Source organism: Ascaphus truei, chromosome 2, assembly GCF_040206685.1.
Source record: "Ascaphus truei isolate aAscTru1 chromosome 2, aAscTru1.hap1, whole genome shotgun sequence".
In the NCBI taxonomy this organism is placed as follows: domain Eukaryota; kingdom Metazoa; phylum Chordata; class Amphibia; order Anura; family Ascaphidae; genus Ascaphus; species Ascaphus truei.
Window position 1 is genome coordinate 417,875,876 of NC_134484.1, and position 19,805 is coordinate 417,895,680.

General features: G+C 43.0%; 1 protein-coding gene across 7 annotated transcripts in view; it reads left to right on the forward strand.

Moving 5' to 3' along the window:
- ARMC3 (armadillo repeat containing 3) overlaps positions 1-19,805 on the forward strand; it is a 103,949-nt gene that overhangs the window by 33,802 nt on the left and 50,342 nt on the right. For 6 of the 7 annotated variants that reach the window (XM_075587566.1, XM_075587568.1, XM_075587562.1 and 3 more), the window contains 5 exons: positions 915-1,032; positions 3,396-3,521; positions 8,141-8,209; positions 9,732-9,907; positions 11,749-11,943. In XM_075587566.1, coding sequence (XP_075443681.1) covers positions 915-1,032; positions 3,396-3,521; positions 8,141-8,209; positions 9,732-9,907; positions 11,749-11,943 — 684 coding nt within the window. The remainder of the gene's footprint in view (positions 1-914; positions 1,033-3,395; positions 3,522-8,140; positions 8,210-9,731; positions 9,908-11,748; positions 11,944-19,805) is intronic. The other variant, XM_075587565.1, reaches the window with a different exon arrangement.

The window sequence follows — 19,805 nt, forward strand, 5'->3', positions numbered from 1 at the left end:
TAAATAATTATTGATCCGCTAAATTGGGTTAACGGAAGGCTAAAGTCATAATGGATATCCCCAAAGGTGCTTAGCGTTACGGTGTGCTCGCGTTCACCTGGACTTAACCCTTTCATTACAAAAAGTTACGTATCATACAAAGATATATGTTAGGGATCATATACATGTCTAAAATACATCATAAACTGCAGTATGGATTTTAGTGATTAAAGTGAATGTAGGATCTGTTTGTGTGATTTAATATGGTATGTACTGTAATCATGACTGTATGTGTACAATAATGTTTATCCATACATACCTCTACAATAATAATTAATAAATCATGTTTAATAATCTAGAATGAAAATAAATGAAGGAAGGACTCTATAAATAATGGAAAAACGTAATGAAAAATATATATAGTTATCCATATTAGAGGAATAATGATATTACTGTTAGCTTTAAATAACTCACATCAGTAACGTGTCTTTAACGCGTGCGTTAATTAACGGGAGTTAAAGTTTTGCTAATGCGCATCTGCATTGTATTGGTTAACGTGTTCATGAAAATCCCCGTTACTAGTGCTGCTACTTTTATTAAACTGGCAGCATTTTGGCATTTCTTTAGCTATGAGGATGCCCGTTAAACTGAAGAAAAATAACGTCCGTTCCCAATTTCGATAACGATCCTTATTAGCACAAAAGTGACGGCCCCCTGTGGATCTACCTCTAAGTCTTTCTTGTCCCAATGTACATCTCTTGGGGTGAAATATTCTCATCTAATCCCTCTCCTGTAATCCCTTGGTGCAGTGCTGGGAGAATGTGTTTTATACTTGCAGCAATGCTAAACTAATAAAATACCAGCACAGAAATAATAAAATCCACATTTACAGATACTATGCAGATTTCCTCTTAACCCTCTTTGCTGTATTACAGTTTGATCCGTTAGCAATTGAAAGCAAAAAAGCAGCAACTGCTGTATTGATGCTTCAGTCTCCAGAAGAAGACATTTTGGCTAAAACCTGTGATGCTTTGTACAGGTTTGCACTAAAAGGTTTGTACAGTATTGCACTGCTGATTGCTGTTTTATTGAAGTACATTTTAGACCGGCAGTTCTCTTAGCGCTGTTTTGTGACAACCATGCTGTAAGACTGGCAGACACAGCATGTTTCATACCTCTTTGTATAAATGATAATGTCAAGACAGCTCGATTCAATGCAGAATAGAATGCGTTGCATTGCACATTTTTGATACAGTAATTTGTATCCCAACACACACGTCCACTGTAGTATCAGCCACAATAATGTATTCATATTCTGTAGATAATAATCAGACATGCAAACATTGTTATATAAGGTGATGCACTAATCATTTAGATCAAAATGTAACAACAGAAGGAATAGACCATTGAGGCAAAATTCATTATAATGTTTATCAGCTTTACAACCCTTCCTTACAGTCCCACATAGGGCAAAATTGTACTTATGGCTGCAATATTTTTTATAACCTAGTAATTGACCTTTTCCAAAAACAAAAATAAATAATTCATTTTGAAAGTTTTCTTTACAGTATTGTAAACAGTTTAACCAGAAGTTTAGGGTGTGTTTTATGGTCTGTGTCTCTGCTTCAGCTCTCCTTTGTCCTGCCCCTTTCCCTAATTTGTTATTTAACATGCATTGGATGTGAATATATCTGATTAATGTATTGCTTAGGTGGAGTAAACAAAATTAAAAACCTTTTCTCAAGAAATTTCCATTTTAAATAGAAACAATGAAAATTACTAGATTAAAAATAACAAAAATGTTCAAATACTTGTCTATTCACAAAATGCATATTTTACCCAGTTTTATGTAATAAACAAATATGGTTGTATTGGTTTTGTATTGGACTGCACTTTAATATTATGCTGTCTGTCTTTTATTTATTTTTAGAACTTTCTTTTTATTAATAAGATTTTTTGGGGGGGGAATCAAAAAGGAAGACAGGGAGGAGCGGGCATGAGGACATTTAAAGACAGTAAAACATACTGTATCATAATAAAGGTACAGAAAGACAAAAAATCAAAACAATGGTGGTTAGATACATTTCAGGAACAACTTCCTGCGTACATACTTAAAAATAGATTTTTTTTAACGTTCTGGTATGAAAGATTTGCACATTTTGAACAGAATCAAAGATGTGATTTCAATTATTTACTATATCCTAAATACCTCAGATCTTGAAAACTAAAATGTCCAAATCAGAAATTTCATCTCACTGGACAAAATCCTTTGATCACAATTTGGCGTAATAAGTTTTGGAATGTTTTTACATGTAAAAGGCAACAGCTCTTTTAAATTAAATGTTTTGCAAACATATGGCAACCCTTTATACAGTACATTGATAATATATATAAAGCTTCTCATTGTATCACTTCATAAATATGTCTCTTACATACTGTATACTGTAACAGTACTGTACAGTATTTAAAAAAAAGAGGGGGTGTGTACCGAGCACGTACGTTCTTAGTGAAACTTTTGTGTTTTGTCACTGAAATTGTATTTTGATGTTTTTGATTGAATAAAAGACTTTTGAGAGTATCATTTATTTATTCTACAGAAATTTCCATAGTATCAGTTGGAATACATGATACAATTGACTTACGATAACTAAAGTAAGATACATATATTTTGAATTGTAAAGTATCTAAATGCTGTTACTCTCAAAAGTCAACCCCCTCCCCTTCAGTACCTCAGACAGACACAAACTGTCTCTCACACACACAGAGTAGAATAAGCAGACTAGGGACAGTTAGCTCAGTTTTAGTTACAGTTTGCCCCACTCCCAGTTGTAAGACAGCCACCATTGTGAACTCCTGACCTCCATGATGAGTTTCCTGCACCAAAGCATCATGGGAATGGTAGTTGTTTGTCTCGCTATGTATTGTTTTTTCTTGTTCTTGTTCAGCTGGAGCTGAAGGAACTGTCAGTGCGCACGCGCCTGACCGCATTTTCGTCTCCATCAATTCCTTTAAGTGCTGTGAGAATTTTGAGCCAGCGGTGGCGCGCGCTCATGCACGCACCTGGTCGCTCTTTTGTCTCCATGAAGGGCTTTCAGTGCTGTGAGAATTTCTTAGCCAGCGCGTGCGTGCGAACGTGCACGCGCCTGATCGTGACGCTTTTTCGTCTTTATCAAGGAGTTTTACTCCTATGAGAATTAGGTAGGTGCCAGCAAAAAAGTTTCACTTCAAAAACAAGCAGACTTTATTAGATTTTTCTGTTTAATGATTCGTTTGTTTCCAACTTTTAACTTGGCATTCTCTTACAAATGGATGTTTAGTTGTGTCAGTTTTTGCTAGTGTATTTCCTTTTATTATATAACAAAATTGCAGCTCCCTAGTGTAAGGCTAAGTAATGTATTTGGTTTTTTTCCCCCAAGGGGATGAAAACAAAATCACACTTCTTGGACTTGGTGCAGTGGAATCTTTATCCAAACTAATCTCACATGAAGATACAACAGTACGCAGAAATGCCACAATGGCATGTGGTATCATGGCGGCTCATAGTAAGTGACCTACCTATAGTATGATAGCATACATTAAAAACATCCGTTTTTTAAATGTTCATATTTTCTCTGCTCTTAGTTCTGTAGAGTAAGCTCCTGGTATAAGGCTTTCCGTATTAATGTAATGAAGTTTGTGCATGTATATTTCATGTTATGCTAATGGAGAAGCTAGCAGCACTTATAAAATGTGTCAGGAGAATTTAGACAAGCATTTAAATATATTAAGTCCTGTTGCTATTATGATTGCTTGTAGCTCCGATAGGCTATTTAGAATTATGAAGTACAAGAGAGGTTGAGGCAGCGCACAGCCAAAAGGCACCAGGGTGGCGTTTGGCTGTGTGCTGCCTCAACCTCTCTTGTTCTTCGGATTTCAAATACTGGCAGCTGATCACGCCGTGGCTGATACTCCGAGTGGGTGTCGAGGAAAAATGTGAGTAAACTATGCTCCCAATACAAATGGTGTTTTACTGAAAAAACACATATTGGAACCATTAACAGAGATTTTAGGGGTGAGAATCCAGCTAGAGGTTTCACTGCTGTACCCAATTGGTCACCACAAATAAAGAAAAGAGTGAGACCCATTAAAATACGGTATTTGTTTATTTCCCCCCAGAGAGAGTGCACTCATACACAAATGCTGCTATTTGGAATAATGAAAACACACAGCCCCTGTAAGAACAGAACACAAACCCATCACACATTTGTGTAAAAATGGAGTGTTACTGGGATTGTATCCTCATGTAATATAACAAAAGACAAAAAGCCTCAGTGCTACATGCAATATCACAAATTATATAGTTAAATATGTATCGGTTTTTCTTTTCATAATTGGGGGTCATTTAGTTAAATACTTTGGCCAAAGCATTTTAAGCTTTCAAACCACGCCAAGGTACCCCCTCTTTTGGAAGTCCTAACACTACTGGCAAACGCTCTCCTAACCTCTCTAATAGAGGGAGAAATGTCTTAATAGACTGGTCATACACAGGTGCATAACAGGACCTGCTATTTCAAAGGTGAGATGAGTCATCTTAAAACCAGGGAGGAGAGGTCATAAACCTCCAAATTGTTTACCAATTGACATTTACAAACACACTATCCTGCAAACTCAGATCCCAAGCACACCACACCATATATATATTTGTGTCAAAATGAGTGTTACTAGGATTGTGACCTCATGTAGAATAATGCTAACAAATGAATGTTAGGTTAATAGTAACGCTTATCCACTAAGGGGAATAACCTACCATTAACCATGTTTTACTCCTGTAAAGATGCAATCCAAACGGCACTTAAAAAAAAAACAAAAAAAAAAATTGTTTTAATATATGCAGCCTTTGATTACTTTTATTGAAAACGGATTACCTAAACTGCCGATCGATTTGTTATCCCCTGATTGATCAGCAAAGATCCTGGTTCACGTAATGGCCGCCTTTCAGTTTCAATTAATCCTTCCGTCAGTGTAACTCAGCAGGTGCAATGTATCTTGATATTACTAAGGTAACATTATCTAGTGTTACAGTTTGCAGCTCAAACTGCTGGGAACATTTGCAACAAATGATCATAAACAAGAAAGTGTTGCAAAGATCTTGCACTGTTTGGGAGATGGGCTAAAACGTGCTAAAGCAACCAAAGCATGCTCAGTATAGTAAAACTCAGGGCTGCCGGCAGATTTCCTGGGGCCCAGAACTACAGTTCTGACCGGGCCCACCCCATCTGCAGTGTTGCGAGCCCCATTTCACACCTCGCGAGCCCCCTCTATTTCCCTCCCTCTTCTCATGTATTTCTTTCTCTCTCCTCCAGCTCACTTCTCACTCTCTCAATTACCCCACTCTCACTCAATCCCCTCCGCCTCACATGTATTTCTCACTCTTACTCCCTATTTTCCTCACTCACCCCCTCTCTCCTCTCTCCCCCCCTCCATAAATTACCCCACTTTCACTCAATCCCCCTCCTCACTCACTCTCCCTCCTCACACGATTCCCCCCACAAAATATATACCAAAACCCCCCACCCCAATGCAAAAAAACTTCCCACCCCCAAATGCATACAAAAAAAATCCCCACTCCCCAAATATATACAAACCCTTCCCAAATACATACAAAAAAACCCCACCCCCCAATATATATAACCCCCATACATATATAAAAAAAGACCCCCAATGCATATAAAAAGACCCCCAATGCATATAAAAAAGACCCCCAATGCATATAAAGCCCCCAGTTAATAAAAAAAAGCCCCAATGCATACAAAAAGATCCCAATATTAAAAATATATATATATATATATTAAAAAAAACAATACATATAAAAAAGCCCCCAATACATATTAAAAAGCCCCAATGCATATACAAAAGACCCCAGTATAAATAAAAAAACAATACATATAAAAAAGGCCCCAATGCATATTTAAAAGCCCCAATGCATATAAAAAGACTCCAATACATATTTAAAAAAACCAATACATAAAAATACTCCTACCCAAATACATATAAAAAAATTGACTTACCTTGGAGATTGTCAAGCCGGTGTCCCAGTGACTGTGGGGGGCGCGGGGGAATGGTAACTGCCAGTGGGGGGACAGGGGGGATGGTGACTGTGGAGGGTGAGACTGGTGACTGCTGGGGGGGGGGGGAGGGTGGTGACTGCTGGGAGAGGGGCCAGGGGGAACCGGTGACCAGACAGAGCAGTTGCTGCCGGGTCCTGGCTCTCCCAACCTGCAGGCCTCTTCCTCTCTCTGTCCCACGCTGGCCCTCCCACTCATGCCGCTGCCTCGCCTCGGAAGCTGGGCCAGGCTTACATCCGGCGCACCGATGTCAGAGAGGCCCGTCGCGTGCTGACGTCAGGGGGCCCGGTGTGGGACAGAGAGTGAGGAAAGGTCTGCAGATGGGGAGAGCCGGGGCCCAGTGGCAACTGCTTTGTTGCTTTGCCGCCACCGGCTGTCCCCCCCTGTCAGCGGCCCTGGTAAAACTCATTAAAAATGGCATTGAGTTGAATTAAAAAAAAAAATATGCAGTAAATTTAATCTAATTCTGCAGAACTGATTTATTTAAAAACACATGTAGGATTTCGCCTCGATTTCTCCTATAAATAACGTATGGGTGGGATTAGGGAGGAAGGGAAAAGAGGGTTGGGATTAGGGAGGGAGGAGGAAGAGGGGTTGGATGAAGAGGTTGGGGAAGAGGAGTGGGATGAGGGTGGGAGAAGAGGGGTGGGATGAGGGTGGGAGGGTGGGGGAAGAGGGGTGGGATGAGGGTGGGAGGGTGAGGGAAGAGGGTGGGATGAGGGTGGGATGAGGGTGGGAGGGTGGGGGAAGAGGGGTGGGATGAGGGTGGGAGGGTGGGGGAAGAGGGGTGGGATGAGGGTGGGGGAAGAGGAGTGGGATGAGGGTGGGAGGGTGGGGGAAGAGGGGTGGGATGAGGGTGGGAGGGTGGGGGAAGAGGGGTGGGATGGGGTAGGATGAGGGATGGGGAAGAGGGGTGGGATGAGGGTGGAGGATGAGAATGGGAGGGCGGGGGAAGAGGGGTGGGATGAGGATGGGAGGGTGGGATGAGGGATGGGGATATGAGGGATGGGGAAGAGGGGTGGGATGTGGGATTTTTTTTGTCCCCTCTCTCAATCGGGTCCAAGCCACTTCAGTGGCGTGGGTGCATGCCCTTGAACTGTCCTCCCGAAGTTGAACCAGTCCTCGGTTCGTTTCCCAGAGGATTTCAGCCCGAAGGCTATGGTCCTCAGGGACATTGATGCCTTCCTCCGTTAGGATTCAGGACATCCGTCTCTTCCTCCCTCTGGCCAACCGGCCTGCAAGGGATTTCACGTCAGGTCGTTTTCCCTCTTTCGAGGGATGGTGACTTGCCCGTGGGTTGTGCCGGAGCACCCCAGCCCTAATGGGCCGGTTGTAAGAATACCATCCCTCCATAGCCAAAAGGCACAGGAGAGATGTGGACCTGGTTCCATCCTACCCCTCGACAAGCCAGAGGACCAATACGTGCCACAGACCATCCTACTTAAGCCCCAGGTAGGATAGGTACTGCATTGGTAATAGCCATATAGCCAAGAGGCAAATTCTTGATCTTAGCCAAAAGGCCAAGAAACCACCCACACTGTTTTGACCTTAATGGGTCTCCTCGGGTGGGATGAGGGATGGGGAAGAGACTATTTTACTAGTGTACAAAGTCACATATACCTCCCCAAACACTCCTTTATACAACATGTGGAGATATACCTCTGCCCAAAACTGAACACACCTGACATACCTGGGAGATTGTATATTAGCATATTTTCCAGGTATCTCAGGTTGTCTATATATTTCCAGCTATTTTATTATTTTGCAGGAGTTTGAAAGAAAGACATCTGTCATGGAATCTAAAAACAGGACATTGATATTTTATCTTTATGGATTTATATACCTTGTCACTGACATGGATACTTGTCTTTTATATATTTTAATAAATGTAACTGACCTGCAATTTTGTAGTCTTATTTTGAATAGTGGAGAAACACAACTTTAGGTATTTTAATTTGCTTAATTAATCTCTCTCTCTCTCCCCCTCCTCTCTCCTCTCTCCTCTCTCCTCTCTCCTCTCTCTCGTCCTGTCCTGTTATCCTCGTTATTTTTTCTAGATGACGTTCGGAAATTACTGCGGAAGTTGAATATTATACCTTCACTGATTGCTAGACTTGCACCAGAAGGTAAAAGTAATCTGCAAATGTTTTGTTGACAACCCCAACCATCTGTTCAGAGAGTTTTAATAATAGTAACTACTTGTGGGGATTAGAAAAACGGATTGTGCATTGTGTATAGGACTCTTACATGCTGTGTTGATGTTAATACTTGAATAGGAGCTTATGAATTCCTATTGAAGCACTGTGATTATTTTTTGTGAGGCGTGCACATTTTTTTTGGTGAAGATCACAAACCAGGCGAGATTTGCACTTAGGTTGGCAAAATATTGAACCTTGTGAAATGTAAGAGAACATTGTGCAAAATTGTGCAGAGCACATCATAAGACATTCTCACATCTCTATTTTTTACTGTAGTGAAACAAACTAGTTTGCTGTGTTTTTGGGAAGCTCGATGTAGAAGACCGGAAACCCAGCTTAGTCATTAAAAACAAATCAAGTTCCTCGAAATTATTACTTATTATTATCTGTGATGATTCTTTATTCTAACAGATTGTTTACTATGAAAATGTGTATTTTTTTTCTTTAGATGCCATGTAAACAATTTAAACTTGCATGACGTAGTTATTAAAAAAGAAATCTAGAATAAAGTAAGGTATATGGGGTGAGAACAAATTGATTGAAAACATAAATGTACTGTGATTGTGTAGATTTAAGGCTCTTCAAACAATTTGCTAAAGCAGGAGAAAGTTCAGGAGTGGAAGGGCCACAAGAGTGTTGTAATGTAAATGTGGATAGATTTAACATATATCACACCTTTACTACAGTACATATACTGTATATGTACTGTACATGTGAGTTTCAGTGTGAAAAATTGCACTTAGCTGCCCGATCAACTATAATGAAATTACCAGGAGCACACTGTCCAAGGGCCACTTCGAAACTGCTTGTGGACTGGATTTGGCTCATATGCCATTGATTGAAGAGTCCTTTGAAGGCCTTTGTGTCAATTACAGCCCATTCAAGTGAATGTGCTGTGTGGTGTGTTCCTGGCACCAGAAGGTGTCTTGTGGAAGCACAGCCTATTACTGTACATAGAGTAAGGGCGTTATCATGTGCATTTTAATAGAAGCCTTGAGCATAATGATATAAATAATGATAGTGGTGAGATTGTTTACAAATTGTAGGTCACTCTCCTAATTGTGATAAATAGTAAAACAAAATGCGATGCTTACTCGAAATCGAACAATTTCGGAAATACACTTAGACTTGATGTCTTCCGTAATTCCTCTATTATTGTTTCCTCAAGTGAATAATATTCACTAGCAGTCACTAGAATATAGAAAATTCAGAATAGATGCATTTGGTGGGTTTTTTTCCCCCTTGATCATTTTCTCTACACATTGGGGTTATTCTTTAAACTGCGATACTGACGATCGGGGCACAATTGCACGGAAATTCCCATTTAAGTCATATGGAGTTTCCGTGTGACATTGCCCATTTGGCACTATCGCAGTTTAATGAGTAGGTGTACTGCTGTGGTTAATATGTAGAAATACTCTATACGAGATATTTGATTTCTGTTTTGCAGAAGAAGTAGTTATCCACGAGTTTGCCACTCTTTGCCTTGCATATATGGCTATTGAGTATACCAGTAAGGCACGAATATTTGAACACAATGGACTTGAACCACTTATCCGACTGTTAAGCAGTGTTGATCCTGATGTTAAAAAGAATTCTGTTGAATGCATTTATCTGCTGGTACAGGTAAACTTTATATGATATATATATATATATTGCACTTATTATTTGTATAGTTTACCTGGCTTATTTTATTGGTTTGATATATTTATTATATTTGTTTATACAATTCTACTGTTGCTTTGAATACATTTGTAGAAGTTTGCTTTGCATACATTCTATAACCCAGGGTTGGGCGACTACAGTCCTTACTGGGCCACCAACAGGTAAGGTTTTAAGGATTTTCCTGCTTCAGCACAGGTGGCTCAATTAGTGGCTAAGTCTTTGACTGAGCCACTGTGTTAAAGCAGGAATATCCTTAAAACCTGACCTGTTGAAGGCCCTTAAGGACTGGAGTTGCCCACCCCTGCTATAACCCCATGAACCAGGATCATTTTAATGTACATTTCCCCCCCCCCCTTCTTTCAATACATTAGTGGGTTTAGCAAACGCTTACTATCTGGTGATTGCAGACTAGGAAAAGACCAAAGTAATTTTTTATATTTGCCAGACTATGTTCTACTTAATTTGTTTGCAAACAAATGTTGTTCTAATGTACATTGTCCAGATCATACGTCTGAAGAATAAGATTGGATTTTGTCCATCTCAGTGCCCTCGGGGAGGTGAAGGACCACTGGGCTGCCACTTTATTGCTGACCCCTTTTACACACACTCACGACCACGCTACACTCCATTTCCAAATGTTATAACCTTTTGACCCGTATGGGTGGGGTAAAGCTGAGACTTGGGAGTTTTGTTAAGAGTCTGATTTTCTTTTTTTCTAAATTTGAGGAAAACCGAGTAGAGAAAATAATGTGAGTTTGTTCAAAATGTCACTTGTTTCCAGTAGTGTGACAAGACTAAACAACTTACACGACTTATCTTAAATTCCCCATACTGTAGTTGATTGCTGTATACAGTATGCCCACTTTTCTGTGTCTTTTGCTCATTTATAATTGGAAAATGTAGCACTGTAGTATTTTTAAGACCACAAATCATGATTCTGCCAACACACAGTATTATTATTTTTTATTGGCTTTAGAGTTATTCATATTTCTGATTTGGGCCTGGCTTCTTATATGGTCTGGTGCTATTTTTAATATAGGCAGCAGATGCTTCCTCATAATGTCTATACTGTAGTGTCCACAACTCGACGTACAGACATGTACTGTTTAGACTTTTAAGCTCAGACAAGAATTTGTATTCACTATTTCAGTAGTATGTCTTCCATGTACAGTAATTTGAGTCAAATCAATTTAATATTTTATATAAGGCCCGCCCTAAAGTGTGTTATATGTTAATATAGATCTGCCACTAGTAAATTAGATACATTTTGAGTATTTATAATAAACTATTTACAGAGTACTATAGAGCAGGGGAGTGCAATCTTTTTTCCCTGCACCCCCCTGCTGGCTGTCCCACTCTCTGCGTGCGCCCCCCCCCCCCTTACCTTGGCTCTGGCGTTCTGGGCGTCGTGACGGCACATGACCCCGCGCGTTGACATGGCGACGCGTCTCTAGAAGCCGTCTGAGCCAAGGTAAGTGCAGTTTCATTTCGTTTGCAGAGGTCTTCGCCGCTTCCCCGGCATTTAATGTAATTGCCTTCAGGAAGTGCGCGGTGTAAACCCCGCACCCCCCACAGACAGTCTCGCGCCCCCCAGTATGCGCACTGCTGCACGGTAGAGTACTCTTACATAGCCTTTTAACATTTACAATGAACAATAGTCTTTCTGACATGCATAAATGTATCTGTTACTATTTCTAGCTTGTATCTCTGTCATAAGTCTATGTTTTAGGTTGTTCATATACTTAAGCCTATGTCATTTGCCTTGAAATTGAATTTTTATGTTAATGTTGCTTTCCATACAGGATTTTCAAAATCGAGCTGTGATTAGTGAATTGAATGCTATTCCTCCTTTGCTAGAACTGCTGAAGTCTGAATTTCCAGTTATTCAGCTATTGTGCCTGAAAACCCTTGGTATTGTTAGCTGCGAAGAAGAAACTAGACTAGTTCTTAAAGAAAATCAAGCACTGGATCAGCTATTAAAAATCTTAGAAACAAAGGTATTTTATGCATACAAATACAGTAAATCTGTACACACGTTTCTGAATGAGCCATTCACATTTTATACACATACAATATTCCTCTCTTTTTTTATTGATCTTGATATGTTCTTGCTTCAGAGAAATTTTGAACAGATAACAGTTGAATCATGAACCTTTTTTGAGCACGACCACCCCTGGAGGAGACTTCATGCAACCCTTCTCGCTCACACTCGCCCTCCTTCTCACACACACATACCTACCACACTCATCCTCTTTCCTACACACACGTCACATGGTGGTGGTTCTAACACACTGAACATTCACCCTTCCATTTTAGCACACTCGCCTCCTTTCTCAATCACACACTATTCCCCCCACCTTCTCTACTACTCCACCCACTCACCTTCCCCCTCCCTCCACTCAAACACAATCAATTCACTCAGCCCCTCCGCCCACGCACACAATTTTACCACCTTCTCAGATACACACCTCTTCTTACGCATACCAAACTCACCCCCTCTCCTCATACACCCACACACTACTCACTGTAAGGAATCCGCTCCACGGTTTACTGGTTACCTTACCTTGCAGACCGGTGCAGTTCTGGAACAGCTTTCCTGAGGTTTGCTGCAGCCTGGATTCACTCAAAGCAATACACACTCCCTCTGGTATCTACTGCAGCTGTGCAGCCTTTCATTGCAAACTATACTTGCATTCACTCATTAGGGGCAGTACCTTCACACCCCCGCCGGGGATTGGCCCGCTGGCCTTTAAGTATTGCTTGCCCATAATGCTCCTTGCCGAGCATAGTCCTTACTGGATGTCAACTGTTTTGCCACAAGCTCTCGCTTGTTCCCCTTTGCTGATACCAGGTCACGCTCTGCGTCCTTCAGCTTCCTTCAAGCCGTTTGTTCTCCAATGCTGATTCCAGGTTACGTCCTGCATCCTTCAGCTCCCTTCAAGCCGCTTGTTCCCCTGTGCTGAAGCAGAGATTCGTTCCTGCGTCCTTCAGCCTCCTGGATTCCTGCACTAAGTAGTGGTTTCGTCCCTGCGTTCTGCAGTCTCCTGGATTCCTGCACTGAAGCGGAGGTTTCCCTGTATCTACAGCTTCCTGGTTCCTGGGGCCTACTCTTTCCCTAATATAGAGAGGCCGTGTCCTGGTTCCTGCGCTGAGACAGTGGATTCCCTAGCCCGCTCAGGACTTTTGCGCTGTAGCACTGGTGCACCCGTGCAGCAAGACGGTGTGCTATTCTGGTCTACCTACCATCTCCTGTGACCAGCACCATGGGCCATGGTCGTCGCTCGCGCAAAGGCCAACCCCGCGCTCCTAAGCTGAAGCGGGTTTCTCCTATCTCCTTATTGCCGAACTCTTGCATGAACAATGTTTATCCTGACGTCTCCTGTTCTGACCCTGGCTTGTACAACGACGACGCTGTCTTCTCCAATCCTGATCCTGCGACATATGACTACGAACTGCGCAATCCGGATCAGCCTGCGCGGTCTCAGGTCGGTGCTTTTACAACCCCACCTCAGCCTCGCGGTCCGACCCTGGTTTGTGGCGAGCAGAACCCTGACAGTATGCTCGGCCCTACAAACTCGGACCCCGCTGAGGTGTGGGTTGGTAAGTTTTTTCCTAAAAACCTGTCCCAGCCTGTAGACCAGTCCCAGTTTGAGAATAATTATTTGTGCGATATAATACCTCTGATGGAAGATCCGTTTATGTTGGAGGGCTTGACTCCCTTGCAAAAGAAATGCCGTAATAATCTGGTTTATAAGGCTTACTGCCTCAGAGACTTAAAACAGTATCTGGCCCGTCTTTTGGCCATTACTAACATTGCTTGCTCCCCTGATTCCCCTTTAACTGGGGAGGAGCTGTGTCCTGTGGAACTGGTCAACGCCTGTAGTACACTCAATGCCCTGACTTTATCCTTGGACATTCCTATAGTATTCCCGGAACCTTCCGTCATGGTGGCTCTCGCTCACGAGACGCTGCATTTACTTTCCCGTGCATTGGATGATTGCTTGTTAAAACAGGATCGTCTCTTAGCCGCTCACGCCGTCGTTTGGCGGTATCCCTCGGCTACCAGTCCTGTTGCTAAACCGGGGGACGTATCTCTCTCTCCGGGAGATGACCAAACAGAACTATTACCAATATCTCCCAACGTAGTAACTGCCACAGTCCCAAGCTCTGATTGTATGCCCGGGTTCCCTTACACTAATGATATGTCTACATTAACCCCTGCCGATCAGTCCTGTGAGGTCCCCTTGGAGAACACATATGTGTCACTAACTAACACTAAGGTTCTTGTATCAGAGAATAAGTCCCTTAGTTCTCCTATTTCTAGCTTTGAATCCCTCTCTCTAGGTCTTGAGGGTTTTCCAGCTTTAAACTCTGCTAGACAGTCCTGCGCGCTTTCCCCGTCAGAGAAAGAATCCTTAAGTTCTGTTCCCAGGGTTATTTCTGTATTAACCTCTGTGGGGCAGCTCTCTGAGTTTCCTTTGGTAAATCCCTGTTCTCTGTCAGCCACGGTGTCGCCCCTAGCTTCAGACGAGAGATTCCTGCTCTCTTCTAATACAGAGAAAAGGTTACCTATGTATTACTCTCAGGCAATGTCTGCATTAACCCCTGTAAATTCTTGCTGCCTCCAAGTTAATGCCTTCGTTGTAGCCTCAGAGAATGAGTCCACAAGTCAGACAGCAGAGGTTGCATTGAGGGATTCCCATAACCGTACGGAGTCTCTAGATATTCTTTGCTATAAATCCCCTGCTTCAGCTCAAGTTTCCGCAGTTTCGTCTCCGGAGACTTCGGCTAAAGTTCTGGTTCCTGTTAAATGTATTCAGGAGTCAGGTTTTTCCCTAAGCTTAGTCGCAGAGTTCCTTCTCCCGGGTATTTCACTGAACCAGCCTGTCGCCCACATAGCGGTGATCCCTGCTTCAGCGCATAGTTCCCACATTATGGAGTCTGCAGTAAGTTCTGGTTTCCCAGACATCCCTTACCAAATACCTACTTCAGAGACCAGTACAGTTATGATTAACCCCCGTGTACTGTCTGAGTTCTCCTCCTCTTTAAGCTTAGGGTTAAAGGCATACAGTAGTCTGTATGTCTCTCCTGGGGTTCATATTGTGTTCCCAGGAATGTTTGCGGACGCACGGTTTTCTCCCAAAAGTGACGCTTTTTCATATAGATCAGTAAAAAGCTTGCATACTGTTTCCCTTTTTGCTGAATTGTGTCTTACTAGTTTTGAGACTCTGAGAGGTAATGATTCTCCTTCTGATTCTGAGGCTCTTTCTATAAGGGGTATCCTGTCTGGGGGCTCTCCTGATTTCTCTCTCCAGGCTAATCCTTTGGGGATCAGCATATCTGCGGTCACTCCCTTAGTACTGTCTGAGGACACAATGCACATATTACAAGTCCTGGGGTTTAAATCTGAGCTTTTTAGCTGTCCTGCCTTTGCTGAAACCCAGTCCCTCAGTACTGTGTCTAAATATGTCCCAGCAAACATGGGGTTACTCTGGGAAGAAATTAAAGCTCCTGTCTTAAAGGGTATTTTTTCTCACATGTCCAGCAAATCTAGAACCTCAGTAATTGTTTCTAAGTCACTTATCAATACATCTGATTTTTTCTCTAATCAAACCCAGACACCCTCACTATCGGTTAGGAGTCCTGTGATCAGAGATTTTGCACTAGAAAACACACCAATTCATGTTTTTGTCAGGTTAGGTACCCCTGTGGTTAGGGCCATTGCAGTTTTAGAGAAGACTCTTTGTACTCCTAAGGTGCATGTCATTAAGAGTTTTCATAGTTCATACTTGCTGCTTGTTGATTCTCAGGGCCCTGTCACTGAGGTACAGACTTCAGCTTCTGATGTTAGCTTCCCTCCCACCACTACCCTGGCTCTACCTTTTTCTCAAACTACTGATTTGAAGATCCCAAGGACTATTCCTGATTCACTGACAATATTATCTCCCAATGAAGATTTCCCAGTATTGGAGAACTCTACTGTTGTTTGCTTCTCTGCTCCTGCTAAACCATGGTTTTGTCCCTCGGAATTTTCGGTTGCCCCTGTTATTTCCTCTCAGTTGGAAATACTCTGTACGTATCCCAAGATTTCGGTCCCTATGCCTGGTTTACTGCTTGCCTTGTCACCTTCCATACCAATACCGGGAGATGCTTCTAACCAGCCTATACCCTTACTAACCATTACCTGGGAGCCTTCTAGAGGAAAAATTCCTCGCAAATTCCAACATGCAGTGGTCAGCCAAGACTGTTTCTGTTACAAAGTTTCTCCTGGGGTATTCGATCAACTATCAGGGCCGCGGATCCTAGATTCAGGTTTCTTTATTAAGGACTGGGCTTTCAGTGGGGGTTCTTCTACCGTTTTTGCTCTGGAACTCTCTGGTTCTTCACAGCCCTGGATTTCCAAGACATTTTGCGAGGCAAGCCATGTACCAAGGATGTTTCCTCCATCAATCTTATATCCTAGAACTGTACTCACCAAAGAACTGCTCGTTTACAGATGGCCTTTCTACCTAAAGAATTTTAGGAACAACTCAATGTCCCCAAGGCCCATGGATGGTCCTGTCTGGCCAAAGTTCTCACCGGGGGGTGGGGGTACACTAAGGACTAATCATGAGTCTCTGGAGTACGACTCTAGCCCCAATCCTAGACGGTTCAGCAACAATTCCCGGGCCTCCAACTCTATGAGTGCTCATGTTCGCCCGGAGGTCTCGCGTGAAGGGGGGGGTACTGTAAGGAATCCGCTCCACGGTTTACTGGTTACCTTACCTTGCAGACCGGTGCAGTTCTGGAACAGCTTTCCTGAGGTTTGCTGCAGCCTGGATTCACTCAAAGCAATACACACTCCCTCTGGTATCTACTGCAGCTGTGCAGCCTTTCATTGCAAACTATACTTGCATTCACTCATTAGGGGCAGTACCTTCACACCCCCGCCGGGGATTGGCCCGCTGGCCTTTAAGTATTGCTTGCCCATAATGCTCCTTGCCGAGCATAGTCCTTACTGGATGTCAACTGTTTTGCCACAAGCTCTCGCTTGTTCCCCTTTGCTGATACCAGGTCACGCCCTGCGTCCTTCAGCTTCCTTCAAGCCGTTTGTTCTCCAATGCTGATTCCAGGTTACGTCCTGCATCCTTCAGCTCCCTTCAAGCCGCTTGTTCCCCTGTGCTGAAGCAGAGATTCGTTCCTGCGTCCTTCAGCCTCCTGGATTCCTGCACTAAGTAGTGGTTTCGTCCCTGCGTTCTGCAGTCTCCTGGATTCCTGCACTGAAGCGGAGGTTTCCCTGTATCTACAGCTTCCTGGTTCCTGGGGCCTACTCTTTCCCTAATATAGAGAGGCCGTGTCCTGGTTCCTGCGCTGAGACAGTGGATTCCCTTGCCCGCTCAGGACTTTTGCGCTGTAGCACTGGTGCACCCGTGCAGCAAGACGGTGTGCTATTCTGGTCTACCTACCATCTCCTGTGACCAGCACCATGGGCCATGGTCGTCGCTCGCGCAAAGGCCAACCCCGCGCTCCTAAGCTGAAGCGGGTTTCTCCTATCTCCTTATTGCCGAACTCTTGCATGAACAATGTTTATCCTGACGTCTCCTGTTCTGACCCTGGCTTGTACAACGACGACGCTGTCTTCTCCAATCCTGATCCTGCGACATATGACTACGAACTGCGCAATCCGGATCAGCCTGCGCGGTCTCAGGTCGGTGCTTTTACAACCCCACCTCAGCCTCGCGGTCCGACCCTGGTTTGTGGCGAGCAGAACCCTGACACTCACCCCCTTCCCTTACTCAAGCCACACACCTTCTCTCTCCACACACAAAGCACTCACCCTCACCACACTCACAAAACTCTCACCTTCTCTCCCACCCTGCACAATGCCAGCAGAATGTTTCTCCTGAGGGCTGCATCACCCTTGGGAGAAGATCACGACACACCATGGCACCCTGGTTGAGAAACACTGATCTAGTATATACACATAATTATACAAACATTCAGAAGTATTTCAAAATGAATTACTGTGTAGTATGAAACGTGCAATGTGATTGAATGTACATTAACTATAAAAACTGAAAATATTGTTTTTCATCTAAAATATTTAACTTGTTCACATATTCTGATCTATTGTTCATATTTAAGACTTTTTGTCCTTCTATCCTGTTTTAACACTATTCGGGCTGAACAAAATATTACTTTTCGATGCTATTCAACAATAAAACGAGTATCCCTCTGGACTTTTCCGATTACTTCAAGGCCACAGTGGATTCTATCCACATTACTATGACCTCTGCATCTTCTTTCTCTACTTCATCTCTCCTGTCAATCTCCCCTCACTCCACCCGTGACACATTCTCACCTATTAACAGAGGAGGAAGTGTCTCCATTGCAATCCTCCATTCCCCATATCAAATGTCATCGATCCTACTCACTCAGATCTTGTCAAAACTCTCACACTCACACACTTACTTTTCACTTACCTGACTGTTAGTTTCACTGGCTAACTCCTTTTCTTCCCCTGTCAATGGACCTGTATGTGTACCTTAAAACTCTGTTGTGGATCCTCTTCTAACCATGCCATTGTACTTGGTGACATAATAACACCTTTGGCTTTAAATAACACCTTTGTGCTTATGACATGCAAATGTATTTTTTGTGGGTTTTTCATTTGATTCATCCTCTCATATTTACACTGTTGTTACAGCAAGTCTTCCCGTTTCACCTCAGTGCCAGGTATTGCCCTTTACTCTGTCGCTCTACAGATAACAATTCTGCTGCAAGCACTCATTGTCTCCCATCTTAATTGCTATACCGTTCTGTTATCTGAATTACCTGCCACAAAGCTCTTCATGCTATATATAGAAAATTCTGCGGCTAGAATGATAGCACTGTCTTAGGTATCTGCCTTTGCGTATCTCCTCCTCGAAATTCCTTGGCTGACTGCCCAGTAAATTCTGTATCATCTACAAAATTCACCTCTCCTCTTTTAAGGCTCATCACTCCTCTGTCCCTCACTAAATTTGTTTTCTCATCGCTCTCTCTGTGTACCTGCGCTATACTCAAGGCTGTCTTCTGTTTGTTTCATGTGTTTCTTTCTGGTAGCCAGGGTTGCCACCTTCGACTGGAGGCCAACCCGGATTTTTTTTAAATATAACACTTACCTTCAGCTGTCTCTCCCAGCACCCTCTTTTGTCCTCCCAGTATCTCCCCCCTGCAACTCCCTTCGATATGGTTGCGTTGCCATGACAACAGTACACTACGTGACGTCACAACGCGGTGGCAAGTTGCCATGACAACGTGGCGCTGCATGACGTCACAACGTCGCATAGTGTCATGTGATGCTGTCGCGTCACGTAGCATTCCATTTGGCATGGCAACGCGGTGCCATTTGACACCGCGCAGCCATATTTCCAGTAGTTGCAGGGGGGAGATGCTGGGAGACGACGCTGCCGCCATCACCACCCGCCCAAGGATACCGCCAACTGCCCAAGGCTGCCACCACCAAGGTTGCCCAAGGTTTTCTAGCTAAACCCGTAGCCCGGAGATACGTGACCAAAACCTGTAGTCTCCGGTGAAACCCGGACTGGTGGCAACTCTGCTGGTAGCGTGTGAACCCACTTTGATTTCTAGTGTTTGTCCTACTTGTGACATTGGTTAAGTGACTATCACCCTGTGCCTTCGGCACCAAAAATTAGATTGTAAGCTCTTTAGAGCAGGAAATTATTGTGCATGTGGACATTTGTTGTACAGCTCTGCATATGTTGTCAGCACTATGCAAGAAAACATTATTCATTATGGAAATATGTTAATTTAAAAACATTTCCTTTTTTGTATGTTGATTTTCTACAGCATTGAGTCCTTATCCACTCTACTTACT